General features: G+C 38.5%; 1 protein-coding gene across 1 annotated transcript; it reads left to right on the top strand.

Moving 5' to 3' along the window:
- Positions 1–1,963: 1,963 nt before the first annotated feature.
- LOC142603249 (protein BTG1-like) lies at positions 1,964–3,542 on the top strand. The gene is made up of 2 exons (XM_075762801.1): positions 1,964–2,390; positions 2,562–3,542. Exons 1-2 carry the CDS (start codon positions 2,273–2,275, stop codon positions 2,912–2,914), a joined length of 471 nt encoding a protein of 156 aa, XP_075618916.1. The 5' UTR covers positions 1,964–2,272; the 3' UTR covers positions 2,915–3,542.
- Positions 3,543–17,825: the final 14,283 nt, after the last annotated feature.

The raw sequence follows: 17,825 nt of genomic DNA, 5'->3' as shown, positions 1-17,825 counted from the left end.
GTTTGGGGAAGTTCCTGTAAATTCTCAACCTGTGTTAAACTGGTTGCTAGTAACAACTAAATCTCTAGCCTGCCTGAGTTTTTTCTTCACACTTTTATCGATGAATGAATATTGCCTGGTAATCTCTAAGTAGCAGTAAAACTGGATCTAATTTTTAAAGGTCTGCAGACAAGGCTTTTTTGTCCTCTTAATTACCTGGGTATAGCTTTTGCAGCTGATGAACTAGAAGTGATGTCAGGTTCTTAAAGCTGACAAGCAAGAAAGGGGAAAAGGCTTAAGATGGGCAGTTGGGGGGGGGAACCAAGATATTATTTAGTCTCCTCAGTGGTGAGATCCCTCTGAAGAAGGGGTTCTCTGGCATAAGACAGGCATTGGAGAGCAATAAAGGAGTGGTTAGCTCTAATTTAACAAAGGAGAATAAAAAGTCTTAGAACCTAACTAATGATGTAGTGAAATCAACATACTTTTTTGCCAAAGTGGGTTTAAGACACAAAACCAGTAAAGGGAGAAGATATATTTAAATAAGGTGAGGGGGGGGAAATGTTTAAGGCATTGCATGAACTTTTAGAAGATGGCTTTTTGAGAAGTGTGTTCAGTTACAACTGTAGGTAGTTCTGGTGATGAAGTCCTGACCTTAGTTACTGTTGTTGAGAAAAGTGGTTGGAGGAAGTGCTTGTGAACAGAACTTTAAGGTTGGGGAAAGAAGTTTGTGTTTAGTCTTTGAACTAGAGAGAGAAAAAACATTTTGTAAACTTGGGGAATTCTGGCTACACCGAATACAGTCACTTCTTGAAAGCTTTAAAATAGCTGAAGGATATTGCCACAGCACTGAAGGTGGGAAGGTTATAGCTGAATGAGCATCTACATCACTGGAACTGTCATGAAACTCAGCTGACACTTGGCAGTTATGTGGAGGAAGTAATTCTGTCAGTGACGCAACAGACTCTCTGTTTTGGAGCTCTTGAGCAAACTGACTTGCCAGGACAACTGTTGTCAAGAGAAAACTTTTATGATAAAGAGATGAATTGTAGTTACTCTTCAAACTCAAGAGGCTGAGCAGTGATGATGCTAATGAGTCATCAACAAAGTTCCTTGTCTCAAACAAGCCGTGTACTTTATTCATCAGAATAATACAGTTTGTGCTGACGCAAACGGCTCAACCAAACATTTCCACAGTTCAAAACTTTATGCCCCACGAAGATGCTGCTCAGAGTCCAGATGTTTGTGGTGTTCTTGGTGAGATCTGCGGGGCCAGTGGAGAAGCTTGATACTTGGTGCAATGTATGCATGGCTTTTCTTATGCTCAAATAAGCATTAGATTGTATTTATTTCTAAGAACAAAAATCTTTCTGGACTGGTATCACACTTAAAAGATGCAATACAGTACTTTAAATACAGGCCAAAGACGTATCCTTTCACTGTAGTGCATTTGACAACAAATGTATTTGCGTAGTTTGTGCACCAAGCAGAATTCCGTTTACTTGGCTCTTGCACGGATTTTTCAAGTGTGCCAAATTCCCAATCACTTGCAGGTAAACAGGCTTTTGAAAGAAAACTGATGCTTTCTGGACCACCTCTTTTCCTGAAATAACCCCTGTAGTTTTGTGTATCACTCTTACATAAGCGCAAGAACAGTTTTCAGTAAATAAGGAGGGGATATTGTCAAAACTTATTCGCTGTCTTGGCTTTGGAGTTGTATGTCTAAAAATGGGTATCTCTAGATTTTGCTCATTTTGGGTCTCGAGAGAGTGAAAAGGGCCCGGTGGACTCGTGGCGCGGCTGAGTGAAGCCCGAGCGTGGCTCTGGTGCTGCAGCGGCTCTTCCCGCTCTCGTGCCTCGTCGGTCTAAACGCCGCTACTGACCGTTACGTCACGCCTGACGGCACGGTTGGAAAGGGCGGCGCGGCGCTGTCCGGGCTTGCCTCGCCGCTCCGTCCCGCGGGAGGCGGTGCCTTCCCGCTCCGCCCCTCGGCGGCAGGTCCCGCCCCCCACCAACAAAACAAACACGGCTCGGTCTGAGCGGCGGCCCAATGGCCGCGCGCAATCGCGGAGGGTGCCCCGCCCCGCGCCCGCTGCCGCCAATGGGGTCTCGGTCTGCCCGTCTATTCGGGGGGCCGGGGCGGGGCGCCGCGGTGTGATGCGGCTGTTGCGCGGCGGCGCCATTGGCCGGAGGCGCGGGGGCCGGGCCGGGGCAGGCGCGGCGGCGCTGGCAGCGGGCCGGGGCGACGGCGACGGCAGCGGCGGCGGGGAGGTGCGCGCCGGCCGGGGCGGCCATGAGGACCGAGATCTCTACGGCGGCGGCGTTCGTCACCCGCCTCCTGCGGGCCGCCGGCGGTATCGGCGAGGAACAGCTGCGGTGCTTCCGGGAGTGCCTGCAGGAGGCGCTGCGCGGTGAGCGGGGGCGGTGGGACCCCCGCGGGGGTGTGTGTGTGGGGGGGCCTCCCCGGTCCGACCGGTCGCCTCTGCCCCGTGAGGGTGTCCGGCGGAGCGCAGCCTCCGTGGGGCTAGAGGGTGGTGGGGCTCTGGCGCCGTGGTAAAGCTCCTCTTTGTTCCTTCCCGCAGAGCACTACAAGCACCACTGGTTCCCCCTGGTGCCCTCCAAGGGCTCCGGGTACCGGTGCATTAGGATCAACCATAAGATGGACCCTTTGATAGGAAAGGCAGCGGGGATGATTGGACTGAGCCACGAGAGACTCTTCCAGCTCTTACCCAGTGAATTAACTCTTTGGGTCGACCCTTTCGAAGTGTCCTATCGCATAGGTGAAGATGGGTCTATCTGTGTCCTTTATGAAAGTCCCCAGCCTGGTGGGAAGACGACCAAACCGCTGGAGAGTAGGACCAGCTGTAAGGAGGAGTGGAGCATTGGCAGATCCAGCCCTTCCAAGAATTACAACATGATGACAGTTTCTAGTTAAAAATTACTATTCCTTGTACAATGATGTATGTATCCCAATCTCATGGTAAATTTAGATGTAGCTGAGATTTTTGGGTTTTAATTTTTTTTTCACCCTATAGTCATTAAAGTTGTACTAGTACTGCCAAGTTCTGTGTGGCCAAGGGCTAATGTATAAAGCAGTTCTTTACACTGCATGTTACTTTCTGGATTGTGTACTGTAAATGCACTGTACAGTCAGTTGATTGTTTTACACATTTATATTTTCAAAGAAGTTTTGGCTATTTGTAATAAAAAGCAATATTGTAGCATTCTTTATGATGTATTTTTAGTCAGGACTAACACTTGCTAAAACATTCCTCAATGTGCAGAGCAATAACACAAAGGGGGGGGGGGTGGGAAACAGATCTAACAAGCTGCACATAAATCTTTCTAGTGACTTGTCTGCACAGACTTCTCTCAGGGTCATTCAAGTTTGGCTGTGAGGCACAAATGACAAAAATAACTCTTTAATTTTTCCTTTTTCAAAGCATGCATTTGTTTGAAGGCTGGATTCCATCATGCCCCAACATTTTGACAAAAAGCATTGGGGAATTGGTTTGTCTTATTATTGGAGTAGAACAATAAAGACTTGCTCAAACTGCTTCTGACTTGTTTTGTTTTCCCCAGGCTTTTTACATTGCTCTCAAAGCTTACTCTAGCTATTTCTAATCATTACGGATAGCTTCACAATTAGAAAGGTGTAGCTCTGAACATTCATCTTTATTTCAGATCACCTCGAAATGGTTAGCTTCAGTAAAGCTTGCTGGCTCTGTGTCTGTATAGAGCTGTGTGTTTTGTTTTCTTTTTCAGTGTGTACAGTATCAAACTGGAAGCAAAATTAGCTCTTCTAACATTTGATCTATTGTAAAAAAAATAGTTGAGTTTATTGGGAAATTGTGTTTAAAACTTCAGCCTAAAACTGGCTAGGAAGCTAGAGTGAAACAGTGATCACTGATACTGTGTAACTACCTTGACTTCTGGAGGATAAAACCCTACCATTTCTGGTGTTATGTTGAATTCCTTCTCATTTTGTCAGCATCTCTAATACCAGTTGGGTATAAGTTTAGTAAAAGCATCAAATACAGTGGATTTGATGTAACAACAAAACTTTGTGTTGCTGGTTTACGTGAAGACTCTTAGTACTGATATTCCAGTAAAGAATTAGTTTTACAGATACTGTGATTCATATTCTAAGAAGCAGTGGTTTGTATCTAGCTGTAAAAGACTGCATAGTGTCTAGCACTGCTGGTTTTTTGGTAGCCTGGTGTTTGAGTACAGTTGAATACTTGATGAAAGAGACCTTTGTCTAGTGTTAGTATGTCAGCAAAAAAAAAATATCTTGTGCTATGTCAATAACATGGTAAAACATACAGCAAAGGAAAGGGCAAGTCTGGGCAAACTGGAAAGGGTAGAACTCCAGCTTGCATATAGAGGATTTTTTTTCTTTGTTTGCATTAGAAAATCTGTGGCTTACTACTTGCTGTTTGCCTTATTATCTTGGAAGCAGCCTTGTCTAGTAGTATTTGTTTGATCTGAATAAAATCCATAGTGCAATTTTCTTAGTAATTAAAACTTTGTAAAAATTGATTGTGTGTTTCTAGTCTATCACTCCAATAAATAAGTTCCTGGGTTACTTTAAAAATTGGGTGTTAAAGGTCCTTTGGCAAATTGCCTTTTTGTTATATAAGAATGAAAATCAGTTCTTGCGACATTAGGGTTTTTTTCTCTGATGGAATTACCTCCACTGACTACTTGTCCCTTAGAGGTCCTAAGGAAATATATTTGACAAATTTGTCAGTAATTGAACAGAATAACTTAAAATCTGCTCAGGGTGAGATGCCCTCTTTCATTAAATTTCATTTGAAAGATAATTGGCCTTGCTGTACATGGTATTAACAGTGTGTCTGGAAAAGATGTAGTGTGAAGTTTTTAGCTTAACAGTAGCTTTTACATAGCAGTAAACACTTAAAGTAGAATTAAAGATGACTTGGGGAATTCGGTATGACTTCCAGCTGTTGGGTGTGTAGGGTTCAACAAGTGTTTCAGGTGTTCTCTTCTTGCCTGGTGTCTGTAAAAGTAGAGGAGCTTGGATTAATGCAGCCACGGTGAATGCTATTGCTTCTTACTTATTAATCCTACCATATTCAATGCGGTATTTTCTATGGTATATAATATCACATCTCAAGTATTCTATGCTCTCTGCAAGCTTGATATTTATCATTGAACAGGACATTTTTGCTAATGTAATTCAAGTTCGATTTTCATATACTTAAGCTACAGGCATAGAGTTGTTGTTACTCTACAGACAAGCAGGTGGAGGAGACTGGAGAGCTTGAAGAAAACCCACTGATGCAAATAAAATACTTGAGCTGCAAGTAAATACGCTGTAATATCTGTGACATCTAGGACTACATTCTATTGCTTTAAAAAATGTCAAAGACCTACCAACAGCACAAAGGCTGTTCTGAGGGAATAGAGCTTTTGGTAGTAAGCTAGGGAGGCTGTTATTTGAAGGAATTAAATAAAATTGACTTTGTGCTTTCCCTAAAGGTGATAAGTTTTTTGCATTCTGCCATTACAACAAAAGCCAAAATCTTAAGATTTAACGTATTTAAAATTATGTACTTGTCACACAAGGCTGACTGCATCTGATCAGTCATGATTTAGACCAGAATGGTTTTGATTCTGTAGGAAGTTATTGCATGCCAGCCTCCTTGAAGCAGTAAAAATATATGGAGGAAGGGTATATTTGTTTGTTTTCATGCCTGTTTGTATGAGAGTGGGTTAACTGTTGGATAAGTAAAGCTGAAGGAAGAAATGTTTATAGAGGAAAAAACAGATGTTTGCCTGTTTCTCCAAAATGTTGCCTTGCTGCAAAGACAATTAAATAACATTTGTCTTTGAGTTGTAAAATCCAAATTAGACAGAAGGTCCCATTAGTTTATATAGCCTGACCACTTATGTACTACAATTCCTATATATTGCACCTCTGACTCATTATTTGCAACTAAGAATACAGAGGTGTATAGTTTTGATCTGAAAACTTCAAGATATAAGAGTATTATCTCTATTTATTTCAGATTCTATTATCTTTAGTGTTAGGTAAGTATAAATATGAAATTTGGTAATTTTTTAAGTTTAATTTCTAACCATTGGTGTCCTTATTTATTTATCCTCAAGATGAAAGAACCTTTCAGTAAGGCCTCTTGTATGCACTTTATACTGCAGTCAAATTAAGTCTGTTTTTTATTTGAAGGATTAAAAAGATTAAGTCTTTTAAGTTTGAGCGTAAATAATTTTATTTTAATTAGGAATTACACATATGCTTTCTGCAAACACTCATTCATTTTTTTTTAATATGTGCATGAGAATGTGTTCTCAAGAAATGAGTGCAGTGAACCAACTGATCTGGATCACACCATTCCCACCATTGTTTGCCATTCTACCAGCACTGACAGTACTGTGATTTTCACTTCACTGAGAACAATGTAAAGTTACTTCAGATCTACTACAGACATAATTGCTAAATATGAAGTCTTTCTTTTAACTCAGTTTTAATTCATGTAATGCATTCTTTACTGTGCTATTTTTATTTTGTTTAGAATGCTGCGTGTTTTAGGTGAAGTGCCTTATAAAAGCTTAAATAGTTAGTGTTACTGCAATTATTCACACAAAGGACAAACCCCAGGTTTGTTTAACAGGGTAGCTTTTCTATAAAACCACATTGACTTGCATTAATGATATTGTCCTCCTTTTAATTATATTTCCTATGAAGTGAATTAATACTTCATTAATTAACCTCCCTTTTACATTTAATCCATGATTAAAAGCGTTCTCACTCTCCTGCAATTATTAGTTGTTACATTGGGACACCTACTCTGGAGAAATTTTCTAATTATTCCCACATGCATTGGAAATAGACATGGGGGTCTCGTAGATATCCTGAGGCAGTTATCTTAGGTGGGTTTTTTTAGACTTTGTGGTTATATTTTTCTGTATGAAATTCTGAAAATTATCTTGATTTTTTTATCTGCCATAAATATATTGGAAGTGTTTCATTATCTTCCTGTAGCACAAAATTACCTGTATTATCAAATACACATAGGCCATATTTATTGAATGTATACAGCTTTTTGCCTCACTTCAGCAATTTTACCATATTCATCTTTTTAGTACTGGAATTGACTTATTTGCTGATGTATCTTAAAAGGTCATTGCTTTTGCATAGCTGTTTTTCTTAGCTATTTGAACCATGGATTTTCCTTTCACGTTTTTAGCTTTCTTCAGATTTTTTTTTTCCCCACAATAATCTATGCATGTTGGCTTTTTTTTTGTTTCACCTTTCTTTTTTTCTTTCTTATAAGGAGTGTGACTCAGAACTTTGATCTCATTTTAATTCCTGCCTTACCTTGTATCAGTGTAGCATCACAAGAGTCGTCAGTTTGGCTTTGTGTGATTCCTCCAAGATGATGGATATTGCCATGGCAGAGTGGGAAGACTTGTATTGTGGGTTGATAGAGGCATTCTAGTTCTTGAGTAGCAAGGCTGATACGTTTTTACTGTCGCCACACTTGCTTTTTATAAATAGGTTTTTTTCTTGTGGTACCAGAATCACTTTTGGTAATTTTTATGCTGCAGGAGTAATAGGTCCATATCTTTTCATTGTTTTCTTGCTGGGGACTGAATTTATTCCAGTAATAACAAGTGATATTTTGCTTTCTGTTATAAGGCTATGTAAAATTTTCATTGAGAAGTAAACTGCTGGTTTTAGCTTGTAATTTGGGTAACTTCTTGGGGGGGCAATATATTTTAATTGAAATGGAATTGCATGAAAAAATCTTTCATTTGCTTGGGAGAGTCACTTTGCACTGTGAGATTCAGCTGCCCCTCGTTTGCAATCAGTATGACTGATAGATCTCTAAAAAGTGTCAGGAAGCAATGAGAATGCAAATTAAATTGTGATTTGTAACAAACTTGGCTTTATTGTTACTTTAAACTATTGGCCCCCAGATTATTGATGGTAATATTTGCATAGCCTCACTAGCAGAAGAAGCTATATCAGTTATTCTCCCAGTGGTTCTTAAAAATCCAAAGGAAAAAAAACAACCTGTAAAATATGATAAACATCCATTCAGTTAAATTAAACAGCAAATTGGTCTGACAGAGTTGCAAATACCTCTCCTGATAAAATAATTCTGTTGTGCTTTAGTAGGAAGAAGAAAAATTATATCACTAAATGGTCCTATAATGTTTCAAGGAAACCTCTCATGCTAAATATTCAGCTTAGGCAAAGAAGTTTGTAATCTTGGAGATATGCCAAGTATGAAAGTTCATCTTTGAAACGGAGCACATTTAAAAAAGAAAAATGCATGTATAAATACAATCTTTGTAGATGCTGTGATGCAGCAACTTTGCATATAAACTCTCTAGAACATGAACTCTTATAAACATTATTTGTAGTTCAGTAGTAACAAGTACAATCAACCTCATAAAGCAATTTTTACTGTAGAGTTTTTGCGAGTGCACTATGATCTTTGGGATGATGCAGTGTAGAGCCTGGTCATGCAAACTGTTAAACTGATCACCTTCCACAGCTGACATTAGTGACTTTGGCTTCAGATGACTGATATTACTTCTGTGTACCATTCCCAGGATTGTCTGCTATGTGAACGAAGAATGAACAAACACGCAAGAAAACGGAGGAAAAAAGGTAGGTTGTACCAGAAAATACTGCTTAAACTGTCTGAACACTGAGCCCCGGTTGTTCCGTGCTGCACAGAAGCAAGGTCACTTTATCCTCAAACAACTAAACTTACTTCATTTTATACTGAGTGCCGACATGGAACTCTCTTCCACTGGGGCTCGGAGGAGGAAAGGAACTTTCTTGTTATTTATAAATATTTACAAATATTCACAAGTACTTAGAAATTGTGGTGTTTGCAAGACCTAAGTTTTATTTTGAATGTTGCATGTAGGTGAGTAAAATACTAATGAGTATTCCTAGCGTACAACATGTTTATATGCAATTCTCTTTTAATAACCGTACATATGTATGATATGAATATGTAACTGACACTTTGCGTTAGTCCCCTACATATTATTTATACAGCATCGTTAGCATCAGAAGTGTTATGTGAATGTTTTGGCTGCAAATGTGCAACCTGAGGGTTAGATTTGCATAAAGGCACATGTAGGAGTGATGGAAAAGAATATAAACTCTATTGGTTTATGCTTTTATATATTCTTGGAATGGATTAGAATAAAAGTTGACCCCTTAGACTTGCCTTCTTTTACTCTGTGTGTTTGGATTATCATGTATTGTTAGGGAGATAGCATATTTCTTAGGTTGCAGAAGTATAAATGAAAACAGAATTATTCTAACACGTATGATGATAAACATTTCATTTAGTGCTCAAAATAACATATTACTCATCCAGATCCTTTCCTATGGGAAGTACGGTGTTTTTGTCTGGATATACCAGAGGTTATCAAATGCACATCTCACCTGACCACATGTTAAAGGTTGGTGCAAGGGTAATGTCAAAGCATTTTTCATTTAGAGGAAAAACATGTACAAATGTCTTGGGAGAGGGTTGTCGTGTTCTTTTTGCCCTACAGTGTGATGGGCTGATACCGAAACCGAATATGTTGAATATTTTGATGTGGGTTGTGAGCTATTTTTTCAAGTGGTTGAAATATGCATGCTAAGACCTCAGTCGAGTAATTAAAGATGTACTTTAATTTAGTAGTAGTGTTGAACATTTAATGTGGAATTAGGTATTTTGATGGATGAAGGTCTTGCTGAGCAAAATTAATTCAGAATCATGAACACTTATGGAACACTTGATTTTATCAGTATTTTCACTAAATGATGTTTAGCTAATATCTCTGACAGCCTGCAGATTTTTTTTTTCAATGACTCAATGCTATACATTTTAATAAGAGGAAGTTGTTGCTTCTATAGAGGTCAGTAGAAATTACTCCCATGTTTAACATTAAAAGCCCTTTGGCTCAGGCCTAGATGAACATTTCAAGCACTTGCACTGTTTAACTGAGTCCTGTGTATTAACTTCATGGAGCTCCTTTTAGTTTCTGAAGTATCAAATGAAAATTTAATTGAAGCTGAAACCTTAGCTGTTCTGTCTGTGAGTCACTTCACCAGAAAAGAAAATAATTTGTGTTAAGTGTCACAACTGTATGTGTGCGCCATATGTCTTGATGGTATATTCAGGGAAAGCTGTGTGTAGTTCTAAAATAAACAGATATTTGTCTTTTTTTTCTTCCACAAGCCTTAAATGCTGCTTATTTTCCTAAATGTGGTCTAAACTACTGATAGCTGCACACATCATAGAATGAAAACTGAAATAAGCAGTCTGGGAGCAAAAGTTTGCTGACATTAAAGGGCTTCTTTTTAGCTGTGATCCAGAGTAGGCTGTGTATCCATCTCAGTTTACTTGACTAGAAATTGGAAGAAAAGCACATACAAGACAACTTCTTGTTGCCCTCTCCTCTTCCCTTCTCACCTTTCTGTGGTTTCTCTGTCCTTCAAATAACCTTTTCTCATTAAATTTGCTAAACCTTTGCATTGACATGAAATGAAATGAGATTAATGCTTGTTTATTGGCAGACACCATGTCTTGACAACAAATGTAAGAATTGGAATAGGAACCAACACTGGATTAAAAAGGGAAGATTAATCCAGAGCTTTTATGAGGCATTTTTTTCCAGCCTTATTACAGCTCTTCTGTTTTCATACCAGCTTGGTGAGTGTAACACTATACCACAACGTACCTCTTGTATTCTCTTCTTAGCAGCAATAGTATTTTAAATGCCCTGGAAGTTACTTTTGCAAAGAGAATTATCTGTTTCATTATTACTTCACAAGGATCCATAGTTGAGACTATTGAGATCTGGTATCAGCTTTGTTAACTAAGTGTAGGGGGCAAACAATTATGCCTTTGAAAAAAGTTACCTGTAACATATTCAGACAGGATCCTAAAATACCATATACATTTTTTTCTATACCTTTGCTAATATGTTTTAGAACATTTGCATCTTTCACAGCAGTTGTTTCCTTTGGCAATTACTTCAATATTTCTGAAGACTGGATTTTTTGGGAGAGCAGTGCTGAGTTCTTGTTCTTCTAGTAACATATCTCCTGGTGTGGTTCATTGCCTATAAACTAATTATTTAACATGCTGCTGTGATGAACTGCATGTTGTTTCCACTGCTTCAGACACCTAACTAAACAAACTCCATTTTCAGCAACAGCATCTAAGCTTTATGCCTGTATCTGCAGCTAGTTTTATTGTTACTTAAAACTGCCAGTGATTTAGTAGCCCTAAAATAGATCCTTTGGTCTTTTTCCAGTAAGTCTTTTTCATTTGTAATACAGTTGTCTCCTGTTCCATGCTTAGTCTCCAGTTTTTAACCTTTTTTTTCCACAAGTATATGCTGAAGTCTTCAATTGGCATTTGATTGTCTTTTTGTTTGAAATTAATCGAGTTTCTCTTATTTCTCCCTCTATTCTCCCTGCCCCCCCCCCCCCAAACTTTTAAGTGCTGTTTTCATATCTGAATTTCTGTCATTGTAATCAAACTGTTTTCTGGGTTTTCCAGTATTATTGTTCCCTATGTGTCACATCAGTGATGGCTCTCACCTTGTCCCACCAACATTTTTCAGTAATTGTGGAATCTTCCCAGTTTCAGAGGAATGGGAGGCCTATCACCTAGAGAGGATAATGTTCATCATATAGAACATGTAAAGGGTTACCATTTACAGGCTATCATCCTGTGTTCTGATAAACATTTCACTGTGCTGCAGAAAAATGGAGGAACTGAAAAACTTGTATGCAAAATCTAAAGGTAGTTGCCCCTTTTTTTATAAGACGACAAAGCTGAGCTTGCTTTTTAATGATTAACAGTCTTGGGGGAATTATTTTTTTCCCCTACCTTTATGCTTTATTTATGGAGCTATTGTTTGCATCTTTGTTTATACTTTTTGGAAGAGGGACAATTTTAAATATTTTTATGTAATCCACCTAGTGCCTTTGTGGATATCTCCATATAAAAACAAATAAGCAGTATGTCGATGTTCTTTCATCTATTATATAAACTCCCCATTCATATAGAAGGGTTCCTGTGTATTTGCTGTAATTTAAGTGACTTATCAGTAACACTTCTTTTACTTTAGACAGCATGTTTGGAATGATTGCTTTAGGAAATTAGTAGCAGAAGAATGGTGTTACTTTTGGTAAAGGTAAATATTTGTAAAGGCAAATATTTGTTAGAATGAAAGATTTTAGTTATTTATTTCTGCTAGAGTTAAAATATCTGTGAAATCAAATGGATATTTTAAGTTGGCAGTAATACAAAAGAATGGGCCTGAAAATTTGATAGTGAGGAAGCACAATTAACTTTTAGATCATGATGTATGGTCTAAAGAATAGTATGATGCTCGTGAAAGTTTGCTGTCATTTCACTTTACTCCTAGTATAGTATGTACATGGACATGACTATCTTTTGAAGATCTTGTGAATATCCTCAACATCTTCTAAAGCTTACCTATGTACACAGATAACAAAGCCACACTATACTGTCCTCCTAGAGCATGATATAGCAAGAATACTCCAGCAGAAAGGAAAAATATATCTCATTAAGTACAGCATCTTTGGTTATGAAATAAAGCATCACTTCTAAAATCTATTGTTAGTAAGAGAAAATTCCTGATAGATCAATCTATATATGTGGGGTTTTTTTAGTTAGCTCTTTGCTCTGTTCTTCTGTTCCAATGATCTCGTTTCTGTAAACTGATAATGCCTAAGCAGAATTACTTGGCATTGAACTGAAACATGGTGTTGATCTTGCAAAGTATCCCCTGCAACAAGAGCCAAATGTGGCAAAATGATGCTTGTAGGCAGATGGGGGAATAAAAGTGACCAGGAAATTCAGACACTTATCAAAACTCAGAATGGCCCTTGGGAAATGTTCGTGAACTGGAAGGAATACGTTTGGAGGAAGGTTAAAAGCTTAGAGGGCAAGATCCATATGTTTGTCCTTTTACTTAGATCATAGAGTGATCCTTACGAAGGATCTTCTAATAAATAATTTTTTTACACCTCTCAAGGATTCTGAGTTGTTCAGGGTTAATATATATGTAGCTTGTATGGCTTTACAGAATACAGATAAGTACTGGTTAGGTTGTGTTCCTTTTTTGAATAATTGCTGTGAGCAACTTCTGGTGAGTCAGTTTGGTAGGTAACATAGGTTATTCCTGAAATGGCATTTTCCTCTTTGGATCAATGTGGATCTAGTCTCCTGAAGAGTTTCCTGTAAAGCCTCTTTTACACAATTGTGCTTAACGGCGTTGTGCCCTTGATAAAAGAATTAGTCATGGTATGATTTTCACATCATAATAAATTGTGTTCTAGGACTAATCTCTGAAATGCAATTTGTATGCAGAAATAACAGTTCAGGCTTATGGCCTTTGATATTCTGCAAATTTCTTTGTTTTATTTGCTTCTGTTTTCCTTTCTTCTACTTTTTAAGTGCATCGTTATAACTGCCATCTGTATGCTCATTCCTATCTTAAGTTTTTCCTTTTGTTTGTTTCTATCTACTTTTAACCTCTTCTCTGTGCATCTAAGGTCTCTCATCTAAGCATAGACATTGAAATAGTGGCCTGACTTTCAGAAATGTTAAGTGAATGCAGAACCTTTTGATTTGAATGGGAACTGGAACTTTCAAGCAGCCCTTTGAAAATGAAGGAAGTATGGAATTGTGAAGCCAAGGTAATTTAAGTAACCTGAGTGACCCATGTTCTTTAAATACTTTCTGTAATCAAGATAATGGAATAATGACAGAGTTGTCATAGCTTTAACTTCAGCAAAACAAAACAATTTGTTTGGAAATTACATTAACTGTAGAGCAGTTTCCTGAGCAAACAGGAGGCTAACAGACCACACAGGGGTATGGAAAATACTTCTGCATAGGATCCCTTGGCAAGTAAGGAAACCTGTGTGTAAGACGCATAACAGCAATAAAAGTAATGACAAATTGTTTGGAAAGGCAGAAGAGGGACAGTCTGTGGGAAAGAAGAGACATGATAGGTTCGGTTGTAGGTACACTTGTGCCTGGCCTGTACCGTGACCTTGAACTGCCTCATCACTACAGATGACCTGGCAATCACCAGCCTGGGGCCACCCCTGGTCACTGTCACCAGACCTGCTCTGCTCTTCCTCCTCAGGTACTGTAGGACTGCACCCCTTAATGCTCTGCCCTGCTGGGGTGCCTTGCTGTCACCCCAGCTCCTGGCTGGCCTTCCCTTGCAGAGCAGCCACTCTCACTTGGTCCCGGACTGCTACAGGACAGCTGGGGCAGGGGTGAGGGCCCAAGCCAGCAGTGGTGGTCCAAACTGGCTTCTCACAGTTGTATGTCATAAGGCTGATCCACCAGATCCAAGGCCACACAGCTGTGGTGCTGTATAAGAGCTGCACCTAAGCTTCTGGGGGGCTGGGGAGAGCTGGTGGAGGAGGATTGCAGAGAATGATGGATGGAAGCTGGTCAGAGCTATTACAGCCTGTTGATGCACTCGGGGCCCTGAGTGCAGTTTATCTGTAAGAGCAGGTAAGGAGGAGGGGATGCTTTAAGAATATATGTAACTATCTCGGGGGGTTTTTTGTTACTGTTTTTTAAATGCATGTTGTAAAAATACCACTCAGTCAGAAGTTAGCTCATGTCAATGTTAATATTACCTGTGTACATTAGCAGAAGTTTAGATTTAGTCTCTCACTGAGGCTAAAAAGACAGGAAAAGGTACAACCTTAACTTCAGGATGACCTGTTATTCCATACTGTTGTCCACTAAATTCTCCACGATCGTTTCAATGCTAATGCTTCTTAATAAAAAGTGTAATCTTTAATGAGATAAACCACCGTATTTTTCAATAATCTTCTTTCAGAAGTTTTTTTTTTTAAATTAACTTTTTAAACAAAAAAAAGGACAGCAAAAATCTCCATCAAACACTTCTGTTTGAAACAAATAGTACCATGGAATAGCTGATCAGGAACAATATGAAGTTTCAGTAAAATGACAAGAATCTTTAAATAATGGGAAGTCTTTGAGCATTCTCCTTAGACGTGTCTGTCTATATTAATGAACAGGAGATAGAAAGTAGATACAGAGCCAATCCTTTTAATGAATTATCTAGGGTCTCCAGTCATCTGAGGAGTGCATGCTTTGCTGAGGCTTTGCTGCTGCTATACTATATAGTGCAACAGCAAAAAAACCTAAACCCCTATCCTGTGAAGTGGAGAGGGGAGAGAGGGGAAAAAAAAAGGCAAGTATTACACTATGCATAGACACCTGATAGTATCTTCTCAAACCAGCAGATGAGGCTGTTTCCCATTACATCTAGTTTGCAACACTGTAAACCCCTGGAAACCTGTAACTGTGTGGCAGCCAAAGTATTAATAGTTATCAACTGGGTTCTCACAAAAAAGAAATTCAGAGTTTTTATTTTTATTATCAGTGCTGCTTTTCATACCCATCCGGAAGTAAAGTAGATTAAGCAATTATGTGAACAACACTTAACTTCCTTTTTACGGTGCAAAGTGAGAGAATGGAAAACCAGCCCATTTTGTTTATACAAAAATATACCTACCTTGTAATCAGTGGTTTTGAGATTTACCAATCTTTCTGTCTCTCTTGCTGATATTAATAGATTTGCTTTGTAAAACATACCACTCCCAGAGCCTCATGAATTGAATCATATTTAAAAAAAAAAAAACAACCAACAACCAAACAAGTGTTTGTGTCCATTACTTTTCTTGCTTTTGTCAGATTATCTCCTCTTTCCAGATACTTACTTCTAGATGGGAGACAAATACTATCATTTAAATTATTTTTGCTCTGTCTGCTGTCTTTATTTTGTGTTGGATAGCAGGATTGCTCTAATGGATTTTACAATTACATTTCTAGTAACTGCAAGTATATCTTTTGTCATTGATTTTTAATTGTAATCGAATGTCTACCTCCAGCTAACGACTTTTGTAGATGTCTCTTTCTGTACTTTTAGTATCACAGATTCATAAATAAGTTCAAAACCAGCCATCCAGTAGAACATCAAGGTGTAATTTTGAATCTATACATTCATGCCATGTGGATTTGTACCTTCCAAGGTGCCAAGCCTTGTGTGAGAAGGGGTGTCACCACTCTTTGGGCCTGATTCTGTTCCTAGAAGTGTAGAATTTGATCTAGAATTTATGCTTGCTCAGTCATCTTAAATTTAGTTTCTCAAAAAGCTTGACTTGAGAGATCTAGAACATCTCTATATATTTTGGTATACTTATTCTCCTGTCACTGTTAGGAATAGTTCTTCTTTTCCAAGCAATTTGGATATCTTTTTTCCTAGAAATCTATTGGAAAGGTGTGAGATGTATACTTGTTACTCATGTTCATGCTTTTGCTCCATGTGAGATACTTTCATAAAGATTTTTTATTGCAATGGATTTTTTTTACATTTGGTTTTGGAAAACCAGGAAGAGGTCATAATCACTTGTTAAATATCCACTGCATTCCACCTTAATCTAGAGAATTGTAGATTGTCACCTTTGAAATAGCTATTTTAAATCAATAAAGAATAGTTTATTGGCATGCTTTATCACCGATACTCTGATAACACAGTTCAACTCTCTTTTAACATGGTTACATCTAGGGATGGCAGAAATCTAATGTGTGTTTTCTCTGGGGGAGAGGAAAAAAAAAATCAAAAACAAACAACCACAACAACCCAGGAAAGAAACCCTCAACCCAAAATAGCCTGTAAGTGACAGCTCTGGGGCTGCTCAATGAATGATACAGTTTTCTCTCCCAAAACATTTCTTCAGTGATGTGCTCTCTCTTGATTTTCAGAGCGTGCCCAGAAATATCTGTTCAGTCTGTGCTTTTTCTTCTTTCCTTGAAGGGGCCCCCACACATTCGTCCTGCTAGGAGGTTCTGCAGTGCTGCTGAAAGTACAGTTTCATAATCAGCTTAATCTGGTCTGAAAATGAGCTAGCAACGAAATGGCTAATCCTGCACTCCCTACTGGTTTTGGTTGTGTTCCCATTCCTCCTTTAATGATGGCTGGAGGAGTTGCGTGGCAATGCAATGTGTCATGCTGGTTTGCTAAAGAATTTAATAAGAAAAGGCGGGGGGGGGAAGAAGGCAAAAATTCCCACTGGAGAAAACCTGACCATTTGTTTGAATAATCTCCTCTAACATGCCACATGGGTGCATGAGTGTAAATATGCTAAGGGCAATGCGAAGAGAGGACACATGAATATATGGCCAGATTTGAAAAGAGTAAAACTTCCTTTTTGAGATAGGATAGTATTTACATTAGCTTCTCTGCTTGTGAAACTGCATTATACCTGTGTTTACATATTGGAGATGACAGATAATTTTCTCAAATTTTAAACCTCAAATTTCTCTTGAAAATATAGGTTCTGTTTATTGCTTTCAATGTGAGGGTTCCAGTAAACTGGGTTCTTAAAGGGGAGTTGGAGGGAGTATTCATTTTGTATGCTGCCATTTGAATTCAGAGATTACTTCAAAATTATTAGCACTGCAGTCAATAAAATGTGGTGAGTATGAATTTAAGGAATTGTGACTTTTAAAGTATTTGATAGCTGTGTCAGAAATATAAATCTAAATTTATCACTAAGCGTATGAAAGAAACTGCTGCTCAGTGCTTCTGTACTGTCCCTGGATATTGTTATGCAGTTTGGTGTTTCTGTGTATAAACTGAGATGTAATATGTTACCAGTTTACATCAATTTGTAATTTATCTTCTGGAGACCTTGTACTCAGTGAACTAAAATCTTTAACTGAGAAGGTTTCAAGGTTTTTTTC

Source organism: Balearica regulorum, chromosome 10, assembly GCF_011004875.1.
Source record: "Balearica regulorum gibbericeps isolate bBalReg1 chromosome 10, bBalReg1.pri, whole genome shotgun sequence".
Classification (NCBI taxonomy): Eukaryota; Metazoa; Chordata; class Aves; order Gruiformes; family Gruidae; genus Balearica; species Balearica regulorum.
The sequence above is the reverse complement of the archived record's forward strand: the minus strand, read 5'-3'. Positions and strand labels throughout refer to the sequence as shown.